General features: G+C 34.6%; 1 protein-coding gene across 2 annotated transcripts in view; it reads left to right on the top strand.

Moving 5' to 3' along the window:
* The window catches only part of LOC150101887 (peroxisomal acyl-coenzyme A oxidase 3-like), a 240,026-nt gene that overhangs the window by 173,268 nt on the left and 49,928 nt on the right, over positions 1-16,830 (top strand). For both annotated transcript variants that reach the window (XM_090400298.1, XM_090400297.1), the window contains one exon: positions 7,566-7,688. In XM_090400298.1, coding sequence (XP_090256424.1) covers positions 7,566-7,688 — 123 coding nt within the window. The remainder of the gene's footprint in view (positions 1-7,565; positions 7,689-16,830) is intronic.

Genomic DNA, 16,830 nt, shown 5'->3' with positions numbered 1-16,830 from the left:
GGGTGTTCGGGATAAATTTGACATATTTATAATTAATTATATTTTTCCGTAAGTTACATGTATTAACACACACTTCTCTTCATTTAAAAGTTTGGACCCTTCTTCATTCATATACAAGATGTCAGAAAGGATGGATAGCTGGAACCCACCTGAATCATGGAAGAGAATAACTTGTATCATGATGATTCGTGCCCGCCATCAAAATAAGGATATTACGACTGCTGCCCAATGCTCCCTGAATACAGTAAAAACAATCAGGCATGAACTAGAGACTTGCAATGGTGACTACGAGGATGTAGCAAGAAGAAAGATCCCTAGCAGACGATCTGATTGCGTTCGTACAGCAGAATTCCTCGCAAATCTGCAGGAACAGGTGTTGAAGAACCCTGGCATTGGAATTCGGGCTTTGTTCGTGGAGTTGCTAACTGTAGTCAAGCCCTGGATAACAAGGGTAGCCAATGGTAGGCCGTATGTATGGCAGCAGGATTCGGCCCCTTGCCACACCTCTGGGAAAAGTCAAAAATGGTTGTCTGAAAATTTCTACGACTTCACCAGTCCAAATGTTTGGCCTCCAAACTCCCCAGACCTTAACCCCATGGATTATTTTGTATGCGGCGCAGTTGAAAAAGACACCAATCGCACTTCCAGTAATACAAAAGCCCAGTTAATGGATAAAATTAAAACAGTTTTTGCGGCCCTTCCCAGGGAGACTGTAGCAACAGCTTGTTCGAGGTTCCGAAGCAGAATTGAAGCTGTGATCGATGCTAATGGTGGTTATTTTGAGTAAATCTTGTTGATAGTATTGTAATTAACTCTGCCTGTAATGTTTTTTTGTCAATTCATTAAATTTAATAGATACAAAGATTTTCTTTTTCCTTACGAAACTGTCAAATTTATCCCGAACACCCTGTATCTTTCATGTTCTTCCAGGCGGATGTTCACTGATCTTCCTGTTTGCCCATAATAGGCCAAGTCACAGTCACATGGAACTTCATACACTCCTGGGTGTGCTAAAGGGTGAAGTTTATCCTTTGGTGAGCGGATCAAAGTGTCAACAAAGATCCTCTATAAAAATGCCACTAAAAGCAAAAAAGGTTACAAGAATGCCATAGCCATATCCTACATTAGGGACATTTCAGAAAAAATAGATAGAACACTACTTAAATACAACATCAAGACAACCTTCAAACCCCCAGCAAAATTAAGTTACTTAGCTCCTCCAAAGATCCTCTTCTATACCTTGCCCACCCAGGGGGTTTACAGAATTTGATGTGTCTGTAACCTACCTTACATAGAGGAAACAGAACACAAATGCTACATTAAATACCTCCAGTATGATAAAACAGGCCTATCGGACCATGCATTCCAAAACATGCCATAGAATTGACTGGAAAGGTACTAAGTCCTTACACTGCATCAAAACCTGGTTTGAAAGAAAATTTAAAGAAGCTTGTGAAATGCTGAAACATCATCCAAATTGAACAAAAATGATGGATTAATTATTCCAAGAATGGAAGACCCATATAGCAACCAGAACAACCCCAGACTGACGAAAATCTCAATACAAAAGGACTATAGAAATTGTTTAATGTAATCCGTTTTTTGTTTTTTTTTCTCACCAGAGGTCAGGCTAGGATAAATGATTAACAAACATTTATAGATTCATTTTACTTTTGTATAGTGCAGCAGCATATAGCTTGTATATTGTACATATATATGTTCCTGATGATGACCTCAATACAGAAGTTGAAAGGTCGATTGTTACTTGCTTAATTTTAAGTAAAGTAATTATTCTAACACGTGTGTTGTGTCTATAAATTCTTCACTGTCAACACTTTATTGAAGTTTATAAGTTGGTACAGGACATACATAAGATATTAAGCACTTGCTGCATTGTCTAAATCTTGCTGTTCTAGAAGTCTTCTAGATAAAAAGCTAGTGAAGAGAAGAGTTACAATAATATATGAAGTTCATTTTTTACTGTTAGGATAGAAAATTTGTGGAATGCCTTCATCAACAGGTTATGAAAGTAATGAATATGGTTGGAGGCTAGAGTAATTAATATTTATATACAGTTGTGCCTTGCAATTCGACAGTTGAATTTCGCGGACAGGTGCATGCGCGTGAATGGAATTGTGCGATGTTATTTGTAATTTCTTGTTGGGCTGCATTGGTGTTTGCTTGTGTTTGTGCTAATTTTCAATTCTGCATTTTTCAGAAAGTAAAAATTTTGTGCATCAGTAGTTATCATTTTTTTTACTGAAATTTAAGAATGGGTCCAAAGAGAGGTGAACAGAGGAATAATTCAGGAAAGAAATACACTTGATTGAGCATAGAGAAGAAAGAAATTGTAGATAAAGTGCAGAAAGGAAGAACAATTACAGATGTAGCTCAAGAGTATGGCATTCCTAGGTCAACTGTGGCAAATTTTTGGTAACAGAGAGAGAAGATTATGGGTGTTAGGGTGTCTGCTGGTGCAATGAAGATTTCTGACAGGAATAGATCAACCAATGAAGGGATGGAAAAGCTGCTTATCACCTGGATTAGAGAAAGACAGATGACGGGAGATCCAGTGACTCAGGCAATGATCTGTGGGAAGGCTAGGTTAATTTTTGAAGAATTGCAGAAGAAAACTCCAGTATGTACCTCAGATCAAACGGAGAAATTCAAAGCAAGTCGAGGCTGGTTTCACAGATTCCAAGGTAGAACAGGCATCCATAGTGTTCTCAGACAGGGGGAAGCTGCTAGTGCAGATAAAGAGGCTGCAGAAAAGTTTGAAAAAATTTGAAGATTTAATCAGGAAGGAAGGCTACCTGCTACAGCAAATTTTTAATGGGGATGAAAGTGGGTTATTTTGTAAGCGCTTGTCAAATCGAACTTACATCATGCAAGAAGAAGTAGTGAAGCTCCCAGGACATAAGCCTATGAAAGATAGGCTTACCTTTGTTATTGGTAGCAAATGCAAGTGGAGACTTTAAACTAAAGCCACTTCTGGTCTACCACTCGGAAAATCCTCAGTGCTTTGGGAAGAAAATCATTAAGTCCAAACTGCCAGTGATATGAAAATCCAATGCAAAAGCCTAGGTAGACCAGCAAGTTTTCAAAGATTGGATTTTTGAGGTGTTTGCCCCGAATGTGAAGAAGTTCCTCATTGGGAACAATTTGCCTTTGAAAGCACTGCTAATCTTGACAATGCTAGTGCCACCCTCAAGACTTAGAGGACATTCTTGAAATTGACTTGACCATGCGAGAGAGATCATTTTGACAGCAGAGAATTTCGACATAGAAGAGGTTGATGAGACTGATGTAGAAAAGCTTATGGAGGATCACAATGCCAAACTGACCGTGGAAGAACTCAGATCACTCAGCAAGCAGCAAACAAAGGAGAGAGAAAGAGGAATTTCACCTGAAGAAGAGGATGGCAGGGAAAAAGGGCCGATGCCAACAGCTGCCATTAAAGAAGTTTTATTTTATTGGGAGAAGGTGCAGTCTGTTTGTTTGGAATGGCACCCCAACACTGTTGATGTGAGTAGAGTGACAGACTTGTTCAGCAACACCATTCATCACTTCAGAACCATCTTGAAAAAGAGAGAGAGACAGTCCACCCTTGATCAGTTCCTCATCCCTGTTCAAGCAAAGAGGAGACGAGAAGAGGTAGAACAAGATAAAGAAGACTCCCTTCCAACATCTAAGGCTCAATAGATTGTATGTATTGTGTATACAATAGTGTATTTTGTAATTTAGTGTGTTATACAATAGTAAAATGCATAAAGTAAAGTAAATAATATGGTGCATTTCTCTCCCAGTGGGATGGGGGGTCTGACAACGAATTAATCTATTTTCCATAGACTTATATGGGAGATATTGTCCCGCAATTCGAAATTAGTTTGGTGGCAGATTAGTATCGAATTGCGAGGCACCACTGTATTACGATTATCTTTGGCATTGTTGAATATGTCAGTATTGTCATCTGCCTGCATATATATGAAAAATAAATAAAAATAAAGTAAAACCTGTGAGAATGAATGAGATAGTAAGCTGAGTGAATGTAAATAGGCTGTCCTTTACATGGATAGTGAATTTCATGAAACATATCAGTTTGACAGCATTGGTGATTAGTCAGTTGTACCATTCATATTTCTGTTTACTTTAACAGCCTTATGAAATATTCATCAAAGATTTCAACCTCCAACTGTTCAAAAAGAATATCAACAAGTTACTTTTTTTTTCCCTCCTGCTAGTACATAGCATTGACTTGCTATATATTTTTCAACCTCTCGTGTGTGAGAGTGAGGTAAGTTTCCCTTCAGGAGCTACAGATTTCCTTTTTTTTTTTTTTTTTTTACAAATATAAAACCAGCCTTCAACACATTTGGTAATATTTGCATTTATATCCAGATATAAATGTTAATTTAAATAATTTGTGGAGTTATGCCATTTTCATCCCAGAAGGATGAATGAAAATTATGAATGATATGTTGGTAGAGCTGTGCGAGGAGAAAGGAGTACAGTTTGTTAACATGTGGGATGCTTCGAGGGAAGGATGGATTTTATATAAATAATGAATTGATTTGAATGGATTTGGTGGGAGTCAACTGGAATGAGTTGCTGAAAGGAAGTGTAATGAGTGATGTAAACCCACAAATAATTTAACTCCACAAATTATTTAAATTAACATTTATATCTGGATATAAATGCAAATATTACCAAATGTGTTGAAGGCTGGTTTTATATTTGTAAAAAAAAAAAAAAAAAAAGGAAGTAAGAGGTGATGTGAATGATCAGGAGAGTGGAACAGGTGAGACTGAAGTACTTATTGAATGGAGAGATGTGTGGATAGTAGTATGAGAGATGATAGAACAGGGATGTAAGATGGACAAGGAAATAGGATGAGCTGGGCTGGACAGAGAAATACAGCATAAGGAGAGTGGATGTGCAGAAGTACCTGAGTCTGGGAAAATATGAGGTAAGTGGTGATAAAGCTGATTTCGATGGGCAGGTGTGTAGAAATTACAGCCAACAGGTGGCTTGTGTTGCTACTAGTTATAGACTTAAAAGGGAATTGCTGTGTTTATTTACAAATGCCTGGAGCATCAGAAATAAGGGAAATTGAATTGTTTCACTAATCAAGTTTATTTCTCCAAACTTCTTGGAATAAGTGAAACATGATTGAATGAGGATGATATCCTAATGGAAGGTTACAATGTTTCTGTGAGGACAGAATGAAAAGGGGAGGGAGTACAAATCCATCCACCTTGTGCATGCATGATTTACCTGCTTCACTTGCAGATGCATGGGACTGAATAGACTCCAGGTAAGCAGTAGAGATAGAATGTTATCTTTTGAAGATGCTATCATAGATCTGATTGAATTTATGGACTTGAAAGTTTTGGAAATATTAAACTTCTTTAATATTTCTCTTTAATGTATGAGATGGCGATTCTGTGTGAGTCTTCTAATAGAGGCTGAAGAAAAATGGTTGATTATTTTCTCTACTGTTTTGGGATCATAACCATTGAGAACGGTGCTTTCTTTAATTGTAGAAATTTCTTTTTGAAACAGATCAGATGAAGAACATATAATATGTGCTCTGGAAAGAAGGCATTTAATGCCATATTTTTGTGAGGGATGATGAGCTTGAAGTGTGATGGATATATTGACCGACCTGACAAGGAAGATTTTACAAAAAACAGATCGAAGGTTTTAGATTAATCATTAACAGATGTGGGAAGGAACCATCCAGTTTTCTTTTTTTTTTTTTTTTTAAGGACATCAAAGAAAGATATAGTTCCATTTGATCATGTTTCATAATGAAATTGATTCTGTGATGAAGATTTTTGTAAGAACATATCTTTCACTTTCACGGGAACCTAAATCCAGCTTGATCTTTCCAAGTTGTCTTTCAAATTTTTCTTAGCATCTTCTCAAGTATGTTTGCATAATATGGAGCTTGATACAGATGTTTTTCAGTTGGTGAGTTAGCTGATCTCATACAAAGTTAGCAGGGTTTTTCATCACACATACAGGCAGGCAAATCAGCCAAAAGAGAATACATGCAATTTACAGACAAAAAATACTATTTGTGATAGATGGCATTGTGTGTTAATAGTGTTAGTGTTGTGAGTGTTTGGAAGATTAAGTAGTGAAAACAGTGAGTTGTGTGCATTGGAGTAGTGTGCCATCTAATTATAAGTCGTTGGACTCCATGGAGGTGTTACATAATAATAGTAAGAAATCATATCTGGACCATTCAGTAGGAAATTTCTTCTTAATTTTCCCATGCAGTTTTATTTCCCTTTTCATAGGCAGGTACTATGAGCACATTTTTTTCTGATATCATTCTCGAATTCAAAAACCTCAACAGACTTTTTTGAACTGTGCATTGGCAATCACCACTTTAAAGCATTTATATCCCTCATATTTCAATATTTTGGTCAAATGTCAATCACTAGCTGCATTTCCATATTTCATGTTTCTGATTATTTTTCTGAAGTGCAAATATTTTCTCTCACTGTTCTCTCACTCATTGTATCATTTAATAAGCTTTCAAAGTAATTACTCCAGACATCTAGAATACCTATTTCTATATTTTTTTTTCATTAGTCTCCAAAACATTTTGCCACCTTCCTGATATTTATCTTCTGTATTGTTAGCACCATCTTCCCATGAATTTGCTTTTTTACATTTTTCTCTGTGTTCTCAGAGCATGTGCTAACTTATTTACAAGGAATTTTTGATATGTTTTCTTCTTTTTCTTTAACTACTTCAGTCTGCTATGGAGTTGTTATTTTTCTATCCTTGCAGACATTGATTACATGCCTTTCTGGTTAAATCAATCAGTTTTCTTTTGGATTTGCTATTGAGCATCCAAAGTTTGGTTCTTGTTTTCAAATTCATTTTTTCTTGAATAATACTTTCTTACATATTTTTCTTTTCAGTATGAAATTATTTTTATCCTGCTCAAAACTATATGGTGATCACCTTCCTGTTTCAGATCCCTGTATACTATTGTATCCTTAACCAGCCTGATGATATCACTCTTAACACCAAGGTAATCAATGAAACATTATTTCTTGTGTCTTCTCACCATGTGAATTTGTGCTCATCTTTATGTTGGAACATGTGTTAGTAATGACTAGTCCATATTCTGAACAGAAATACAACATGTACTTACCATTATTATTAATTTTTTTGTATACTCCAACTTTTCCCACATTTCTTTATGTATGTATTCTTTTTTTCAGCATATATTACATTTATGGTATTCACTTTTTAACTCTGTTATTTAGATCTCTAATGACTTTAAAAATTCTTTTATTTCTTTCTTAGTAGAATCTTATATGGTACAATAGACACGAATGAGTCTGTGTCAATTCTCCTGTTTGATATTTGCCCACATTAGTCTACTTGATATTATTTGCCATTCAGGATTATTATCTTTGTGTTTAATCATAAATACTATAGTTACTCCCTCTTTTCTTTAATCATTATTATCTAAAGATTAACATCTTGTTATCTAGAAGAATCTCACTTGTTTTTGTCTATATATATTTATTTATTCATAGCTTCTGGATTTGGAGACCTGAGAAATAACAATGATGCCAATTGTACATTTGAAGGAGATAATAATGTTATTCTTCAGCAAACTAGCAATTACTTATTACGCATGTATAAGAAGATACAGTCAGGTAATTAGCATTTCAAGACTTGTTTAATATAAGTTTTTCAATCAGCATATATATTGTAATTTGTATCATAACAAATATTTCATTATTAAGTCTGTGTTAATATATGAATTATGTAAATAAAGTTCTTTTCGGGTGTGTGATCTTTTAAAAGAGTTCATTGATTCTTAAAACACTACATGCCAAAAGCCTTCAATGAACTGCATTTTATTAGGAGAATTTTTTTTTCTCTATTTTAGTGCAAATATAGCAGTCCATTGAAAGTTTTTAAGCTTAATAACTTTTTTGATATGATGATCCAAACTTAAGTAGTTGGGCAACCTATAGTACACTAAAACTGTAGATGGACAAAAAATTAATAAAAAAAAAATTTAACATGAAATTTGAAAAATATACTGTACTTTTTTTAGGAAGTAAATAGGAATAGAAATTGTTCAGAGAGCAGCAATAGAGATTGAATAAAGAAGAAAAAGTAACTGTGTGAGAATTACTGATTTCATTTCTGATGAATTGAGTAGTTGTGACCAGGTTTCAGAATAAGATATTCTTATTTAACTTACAGAAACTTACTTGTGACTAATGTCCTGTTGAAAGTTCTAGTAAAGAAAGATGGAATTTTTTTGAATCATTAGAGAGAACATTTCATATTAAAAAAAGCAAAAAAAGCCTGCTTTTTTTTTTACTAGTGACTGAACTACAGAGAAGGAATAAATTCCAGATAAATATAGAACTGTAGGAAAGTCTTATTGATTACATGATTGTTAATAATGATATCCACCAAGGGATTAAAATAGAAAATGACCAGACCTAAGTTTGAGAAGGCAAAAAGTACCCATTGAAAAGAAAAATGTGTACTAAAATTTTGAGAACAAATAAAATTGAAGAACTATCAGGTCAATCCTCAACTGTAAATCCATATGTACAAATAAAACAATTAGAAAACATGAACACCAAAATTTCAACACCGAGTGTCAAAATCCAAAGAAAGCATTTGTTGACTTAGCCAAGAGGCATGTAGTAAAGGTGCTTACAAAGATAGAAAATGGTTTTTTCCTGTGTTTAGCATGAAGTTAAAGAACTAGTCCATGAAATATACATACATAAAATTTAAACACTTTGTGTTTAGAAATTGCATAAAATATACTCAATAGTATTGAAATATACTCCTGAGTATATTTCAATACCTTACTTGCAGAAAAGCAACTAGAGTAGATGACATTCCACCTGAAGTATGGAAATATGAGGTTTTACAGTGGTGACCAAGGCTTCGAGGGTATGTGACCCATGCAGTCACACTGGGCCCCACTGTAAAATGTGAAAAATTCACAAATTAATTCCATCCTATTAAATCAGGTAATGTCTATAATGCTAAATATTTCTATGAGTAGTCCGAATGCTTACTCCTTTAGCTACTCAAATTTAAACAAATTACAGTTCTTTTCCACTTCAATTTCAAAAGTGACATTTTGAGAGTTTAATTCACTAAAACTGCTAATGTGATATTTCTCATATTAATGTTACCCCTTTTTCCATCTATCTATAACCTGTAAAGTTACTAACTAACACCATGTTCCAACATAAAAATGTGCACAAATTCACATGGAGAGAAGAGGCAAGGAATAAGAAAAGTCTCATTGACTATGTTATTGTTGATAGTGATGTTTTCTCATTGGTGCAGGACACCAGAGTGTACAGAGGATTTGAAATTGGAAGCGATCACTATTTAGTCTTGAGCAGGATAAAATTGAATTTCATATTGAAAAGAATGACATGTAAGAAAGTTTTAAAACGAATAAAAGTCGAGCAGCTCTCAGATGTTAACTGTAGACTAAAATACACAAAGATTATTGAAAAGAAAATGAGTTTGAGAACAGGAATCAAACCTTGGAGATTCAGTGGCAAACTCTGAAGAAAACATTGATTGATCCTTAAATTGTACATATTTGGTCTGATGTATTAAAATAAAGAACTTTTATTATTAAAAGACCAGAAGATAAATGATAAAATATACAAAGAGCCAACAAGTTTCACTAGCCATTTTCTAGCATTTTCAAGGCTGAACTGGTGTGAAAACAAATGCATTAAGTTACATTTCAAAACATACACTTTAGTAACTGTTAGGCCGTTACATTTGATCATTCTGTTTGAAGGCATGCATGTGTTCGAAAGCTTCACTCAGATTCCGGTACATGACCACATGTTGTGTAGGTTTTTGCATATTGTAATTCTGTCGAGCTGAGAGAGATGATGAGATTTTTCCATATGTCTTTAAGAATAATACCCTGATTTCTATTTAAATTATTGCCTGTGCGTAGTACCACAGCTGCTTCTTTTAAAGTTCTGTATCTGTAGTCATTCTCGATGTAAGGCATAGAACTGTTTTTCCAATCTATAACATGATTTGATGTTGAGAAATGATGAGCTAAACCAGATGTGATGATTCTATTATAATTGACATCCCCCACATGTTCCTTCTGTCTTATTTCAAAACTTCTGGAAGTCTGATCAATGTAAGAAAGGCCACACGTGCATGGAATTTCATATACTTTAGGACATTTGAAGAAAGGTACCTCATCTTTAGGTGATCTTAAGATTTGTCTGATCATGGTAGTTGGTTTAAAAACCACTCTGATGTTATGAGCTTTTAACATTCTCGCCAATTTTGTGGAAACTGAATTAATATATGGAATGACAGCTGTGGACACATATTGGGGCACCGTAACACGTTGTTGGTGGTTGTCTTTAAATAGCCATTTGTTTAAAATGTTAGAAGGGTATCCATTAAGAGATTGTGTTAGCTATTAGTGACAGTTCTCTCTCTGCACATCTGTTTCTTTTGAAATAGATCTTAAGGCTCTATTACGGAGCATGTGAATGATGCTGTGTTTTTGTGATCTATGATGGTTGGACGAATAATGTAGATATCTACCAGTATCTGTGGGTTTCTTGTAAATGGACAGTTGGAAATCGTTATCTTCTCTCCTCACTAGGATGTCAAGAAAAGGAAGTTCTTTGTTCTTCTCTAGTTCTATAGTGAAATTGATCTTATTGTGTAGTAAGTTGATTATGTTCAGAAACACGAAGGTTTTCCATGGTATCTTTCCAGAACACGTCATCAACATATCTCCTCCAAATTGACGGTTTCGGCACAATGGTGGAAAGAATATCCTTTTCAAGTTTTTCCATAAAAAGGTCTGCACATGGTGGTGACAGAGGACTATGCACATGTGGCCTTTCTTACATTGGTCAGAGTTCCAGAAGTTTTGAAATAAGACAGAAGGAACATGTGGGGGATGTCAATCATAATAGAATCATCACATCTGGTTTAGCTCATCATTTCTCAACATCAAATCACGTTATAGATTGGAAAAACAGTTCTATGCCTTACATCGAGAATGACTACAGATACAGAACTTTAAAAGAAGCAGCTGTGGTACTACGCACAGGCAATAATTTAAATAGAAATCAGGGTATTATTCTTAAAGACATATGGAAAAATCTCATCATCTCTCTCAGCTCGACAGAATTACAATATGCAAAAACCTACACAACACGTGGTCATGTACCAGAATCTGAGTGAAGCTTTCGAACACATGCATGCCTTCAAACAGAATGATCAAATGTAACGGCCTAACAGTTACTAAGGTGTATGTTTTGAAATGTAACTTAATGCATTTGTTTTCACACCAGTTCAGCCTTGAAAATGCTAGACAGTGGCTAGTGAAACTTGTTGGCTTTTTGTATATTTTATCATTTATCTTCTGGTCTTTTAATAATAAAAGTTCTTTATTGATTGATCCTGCCAGAGAGGCATGTGGTGAGGTTGTCTGCAAGGATAAAAAAATCAGACCTCCCTGGTGGACACAAGAAGTTAAAGAGGCAGTGAAGGAAAAGAAGAAAGCATATCAAAAGTTCCTGTCAAATAAGTCATCTTGTGCTCTTAGAGAATACAGAGACAAATGCAAGAATGCTAAACACTGTGTAAAACTAGCTAAACAAAAGTCATGAGAGGACTTTGGCAAGAATATAGAAAATAAATATCAAGAAGGTGGCAAAATATTCTGGAAGTTGTTGAAAAAATTTAGGAATGGAGGAAAGAGTGCTGTAAAAGGAGTTAGGGATGATAAAGGTGACAATGAAAACGGAAGAAAAAGATATCCTTGAAGTATGGAGTAATTACTTTGAAAAACTGCTAAATGAAACAAGCAGTGATGACAGCACAGTGGTAAAAAACACTGACCAGGCATGCAGTCAGGAATACATATCCATACTTGAAGTAGAAAAAGCCATCAAAGGCTTGAAATGTGGAAAGGCAGCAGGAGTAGATGATATTCGACCAGAAATGCTGAAGTATGGTGGTATAAAAGTCTTACAGTGGCTGCACTGCATAGTTCAGAAAGCCTGGACAGAGGGACGAATTCCCGATGATTGGAGTAGAGCTCTCATAGTACCCATATATAAAAAAATGAAATAAAACTGAATGTGAGAATTACAGAGGTATTTCCCTACTGAGTGTTCCTGGCAAGATCTATGCAAGTATACTTGAGAAAAGGTTGAGAAGAATTGTGGAAGAAAAGCTTGGTGAAGAACAAGCTGGATTCAGGCCAAACAGAGGCTGTCAGGTTCAGATCTTCACTTTACGACAAATAGTCGAGAAAGCATGGGAATATAACAAAGATCTGTATTTAAATTTTGTCGATTTGAAAAAGGCATATGACAAGGTGCCAAGAGAGAAGCTATTTAATACGCTGCAGTTATATTGTGTCAATGGGGCATTATATCAAGCAATACTTAGTCTTTATTTGAGTTGTAAGTTAGCAGTTAGAATTGAAGGAAGTACAGGTAGATGGTTTAATGTTAAATCTGGTGTGAGACAAGGATGTACATTATCCCCTCTGTTATTCATTATCTATATGAATCACATTATGAAGGAAAGTGGTATTAAATCTGATATCAAAATTGGAGATGTTAATGTCAGCTCTTTGCTTTATGCGGATGATGTTATACTTCTAAATAAATCTGCTACAAGTCTGCAAGATTCTCTGACTAAATTCAATTGCTGTTGTAATAGATATGGTATGAAGGTCAGCAATAAAAAGACAAAGACAATGAAAATAGGCAGAATCATTGAAAATGTCAACTGTATTGTGAATGGAGAACCTGTGGAACAAATGAAACATTTCAGCTACTTAGGCACGATTTTTACTGAAGATGGTAAATTAAATATAGAAATAGACAACAGAATCAGCAAAGCTGGTATGGTAGGAAGTCAATTGAATAAATTCATATGGAATAAGAAAGAAATTAGTCAGAACACTAAATTAGCTGTATATAAGACAGTGTTCAAACCAGTTTTAACTTATGGATCTGAGAGCTGGGTCAGAAGTAAAACACTTGACCAAAGACTAGAGACTGCAGATATGAGAGTCTTGAGAAAGATTATAGGCGTGAACAGATGGCATCAATAGCAGTATCATATTAAAAATGAGGATATTAGGAAAGAACTTGACATTGTCAGCATCCAGGAATGCGTTAGCAGAGCTAATCTCAGGTGGTATGGTCACTTAAATAGAATGGGTGAGGAAAGATTAGCAAAACAAGTGTTCTCTGCCAGGTTGGCAGGAAAACGACCCAGAGGAAGACCAAGATATAGGTGGATTGATACGGTACAAAGTGCCTTAGATGATAGAAATATAAGATCTGATAATGTTGGAGTCTTGACAAGTAATAGACTGATTTGGAGGAAAATTGTAGATAGGAAGTTAGTAATGATGTAATTTTTTTCATGTAGTACTATCATATCCTGTACACCCCTTGAGGGTACATGGCAGGAATTTGATGATGATGATGATGATGACATAGCTATAAAAATCCATCACCATTTGCACAAATTCAAGTGACTGTACCTTTTAGACCGTAGATGCTCTAAACATTGCCTCTGCAGCTTGCTTGGCCTCAGCATCAGTTCGCTCACATGGTGCAGGCTAAAAGTAACTAATTGGTGTATTAAGTTGGAATGGGTTGGAGTAATATTGAAACAGAGACACTGGAGAAATTATAAATAAAATAAGTGTCAAGTATAATTTGTCATATAATTCGTTTTTATAGCAAGTTCAAAAAATTGACTGTAAATTGGAAATTCTGGAAGCAAAAATTTTGTGCATGAATTCCTAAGCTTACACTCTCTTTTTTTTTGACTGGTGTGCATCATTATTAATGTTGATGGCAATTATTGATGACCCCAGGCAAGCATTTAACTTACATGAAACTAGTCTATTTTGAAAATGTATGCTCAGCCAACCAGATTTCCATTGAAGAAAGGTGCAGAAGTTTCAAGGTTGATAAAGAATGCAGATAACACATTATGATGAATTTCACACGATGAAATGATGTTGCACACAACAGGTAATGCATAATAAGAAAGCTCTGAAGTCTTCATGTGAAACGTAGTGAAAATGAGTCAGTGAATGTCAGTTTAATTTACTGTTTCTTTCTTGTTTATATTTTTATTACTTCTTTCTGTTGTTAATTTTTCATAATCATGCTACATTATGATGTACATTTACTTTTTCATTCATACTCAGTATGAATGAAACTAATCATTGTGTTTCCCTCCCATTCTTGTTTCCATTTTCATTATCACATCAACTCCGTGTAGTTAGCAGACACATCTTGGGAGGGTCACTCGACAAACAACATATATCATATTCTCTCCTCAGCTTATTGGTTGGCAGGTAGCATGGACTGTTGGTAGTGGTCTTCTGCTTTGTGTTGTTGGTTAGACTGTTTGGTAACTTTGTCCACTTTATTGGATTCTTGGTCTCCCTCTATCAGGTCTTCCATCATTCTCTCAATCAAATTTCAGTCCGATCTTAGTGTCTTGGTAGGAATAACAAAGGAATAATATTTCATTGAACATTTTACATATCTTTTTTTAGTACATTTCCTGAATTAAAAGCATTGTAAGACCAAACATGATAAGTTATGGAATTACTTATCATGAGAGATTTTACAAAGGCTTAATCTTTTTTGGGAAAAAAAAAAAAAAAAAAAAAAAAAAATATTTTTTTTTTTTCCTTTTCTGTGCCCTGAGGGCATAGGAAAAGATGACCTTCGCTATTCTTAATCTTATACTCGTTGCCCTCCTTTCGGATTATTTTTATTCTTACAAGTCACAGGCTCATCCAAATTTAGGCAATTTGTACTCCTATTAACAAATATTCTTGTTTCATAGCTCTTAGCCTTAGTATGAGTTACAATCATATTGAGCTTTCTCCAATTTTGTTGTTTGGGTTGCCCCATTTATTTTGTCTACCTTAACGTCTTTAATTTTCTCTCCCTCATGAGAATTTATTTGGGTAACCTTAGCGCTACTACCTTTGTGACTTACGAACATAATTTCCTCTTGAAAGGATTTGGAGTAATTCAGAGATAACTTATTTTTATTCACAGAATTTCCCAAATTTTCTGCTTTAACTACTTGGTCCTTTTTCAATTCTTTCAAGTCTTGTTTCTTATCCTTATTTATCCTTTCCCTTTTAATAACTTTCTTCTGTCTTATATCAGAGCCAATAATAGTTTCCTGCATGACTTTTAACGGCCTTTCATGTGCTATTTCAACACTACTACATTGACTACTCGAGTCGCAATTAAAAATGCTAATTTGATTATGGTAAGTCACTATTTACTACACAATGTATCATACCTTATTCCTTTTCCTTGCCTATAATCATACTTTTTCCGTCTATAACAATATTTAGCTATGTGCTCTATTTTGTTACAGTTGTAACATTTAGGCAGAACTCTTTCTTTTATTACTTCCTTATTAGTAGTTTCATTGGACGATTTATTACAAGAGTTGTTTAACTTCAACTCTTCTAACAACTTGAATATTCTCTGTTGCCTTTCTATTACTTATTCTTATTACTTTCTTCAATTTTAGCTATCTGCATCTTATTCCTAACTTTATAATTAATGTTATAAACATTCATCTAAATTCTTAACTTTTCTTCTTCTTGTAGGCCACCTATTTCAATTCGTCCCTTAAGCCTACTCTGAACTAATGGAATACAGATCATTCTAGGTACGATCTTTTGAGACACTTAATCCATTAGCTACACTTAGCAATTTATTATAGTAATTCAGTACACTTTCCTTATTTCCTTGAATGCATTTATGCAGTTTCCATAGGCTGCCATTTTTTTTTTCTCTTACCTTAGAATGTTCCGTTATTAACATACTCTTAAATTTTACATATTCTAAAGTATATCGTAAGATAGGCAAAGAATTTAAAAAGGTCTTAGGCTTACCTACTAATTTATTCCTAAAACGAATCAGTACTTGAAAGTCTGACCATTTTCCTACCCTTTTAAGTTCTTCTGCAAAACTAAAATAAGATTCAATGTTCTCGTGACCTTCTCCTGAAAACGACAGAATTACAAGATTAGAATTAAGTCCTAAAGAACTCTTTGTCTTCCATTTCATTAGAATTTACTAAAGTATCACAATCACCTTCTGTATCCATATTTAAATCTCAAACCTTTTACCTTTTGTACACAACGCATTGAAACTGATGTCAAAACTATTTCAATCCAATATTCAAATTTCTCTTTATTTTTATTGGATTTTATCTTGTCAACTGTGCCATTTGTTAAATTTATATTTTCTATTCTATATTATATCCTTGTCACTGACTGTTCCCTTGTAAAGTTCTTTATCTATCCGCATGTATCTATCCTACTTTGCTTTTGTTTTATCTTTAATTAACCTTTGTTATTATGGTCGGCCATCTAAACTTCTGACTGCTGCCATGTACAGGGTGTTCGGGATAAATTTGACATATTTATAATTAATTATATTTTTCCGTAAGTTACATGTATTAACACACACTTCTCTTCATTTAAAAGTTTGGACCCTTCTTCATTCACATACAAGATGTCAGAAAGGATGGATAGCTGGAACCCACCTGAATCATGGAAGAGAATAACTTGTATCATGATGATTCGTGCCCGCCATCAAAATAAGGATATTACGACTGCTGCCCAATGCTCCCTGAATACAGTAAAAACAATCAGGCATGAACTAGAGACTTGCAATGGTGACTACGAGGATGTAGCAAGAAGAAAGATCCCTAGCAGACGATCTG

Source organism: Typopeltis vanoorti, chromosome 11 (assembly GCF_054136105.1).
Source record: "Typopeltis vanoorti isolate ZY-2024b chromosome 11, IOZ_Tvanoo_1.0, whole genome shotgun sequence".
In the NCBI taxonomy this organism is placed as follows: Eukaryota; Metazoa; Arthropoda; class Arachnida; order Uropygi; family Thelyphonidae; genus Typopeltis; species Typopeltis vanoorti.
Note: the sequence above shows the minus strand (reverse complement) of the source record. Positions and strands in the feature narration are given on the sequence as shown.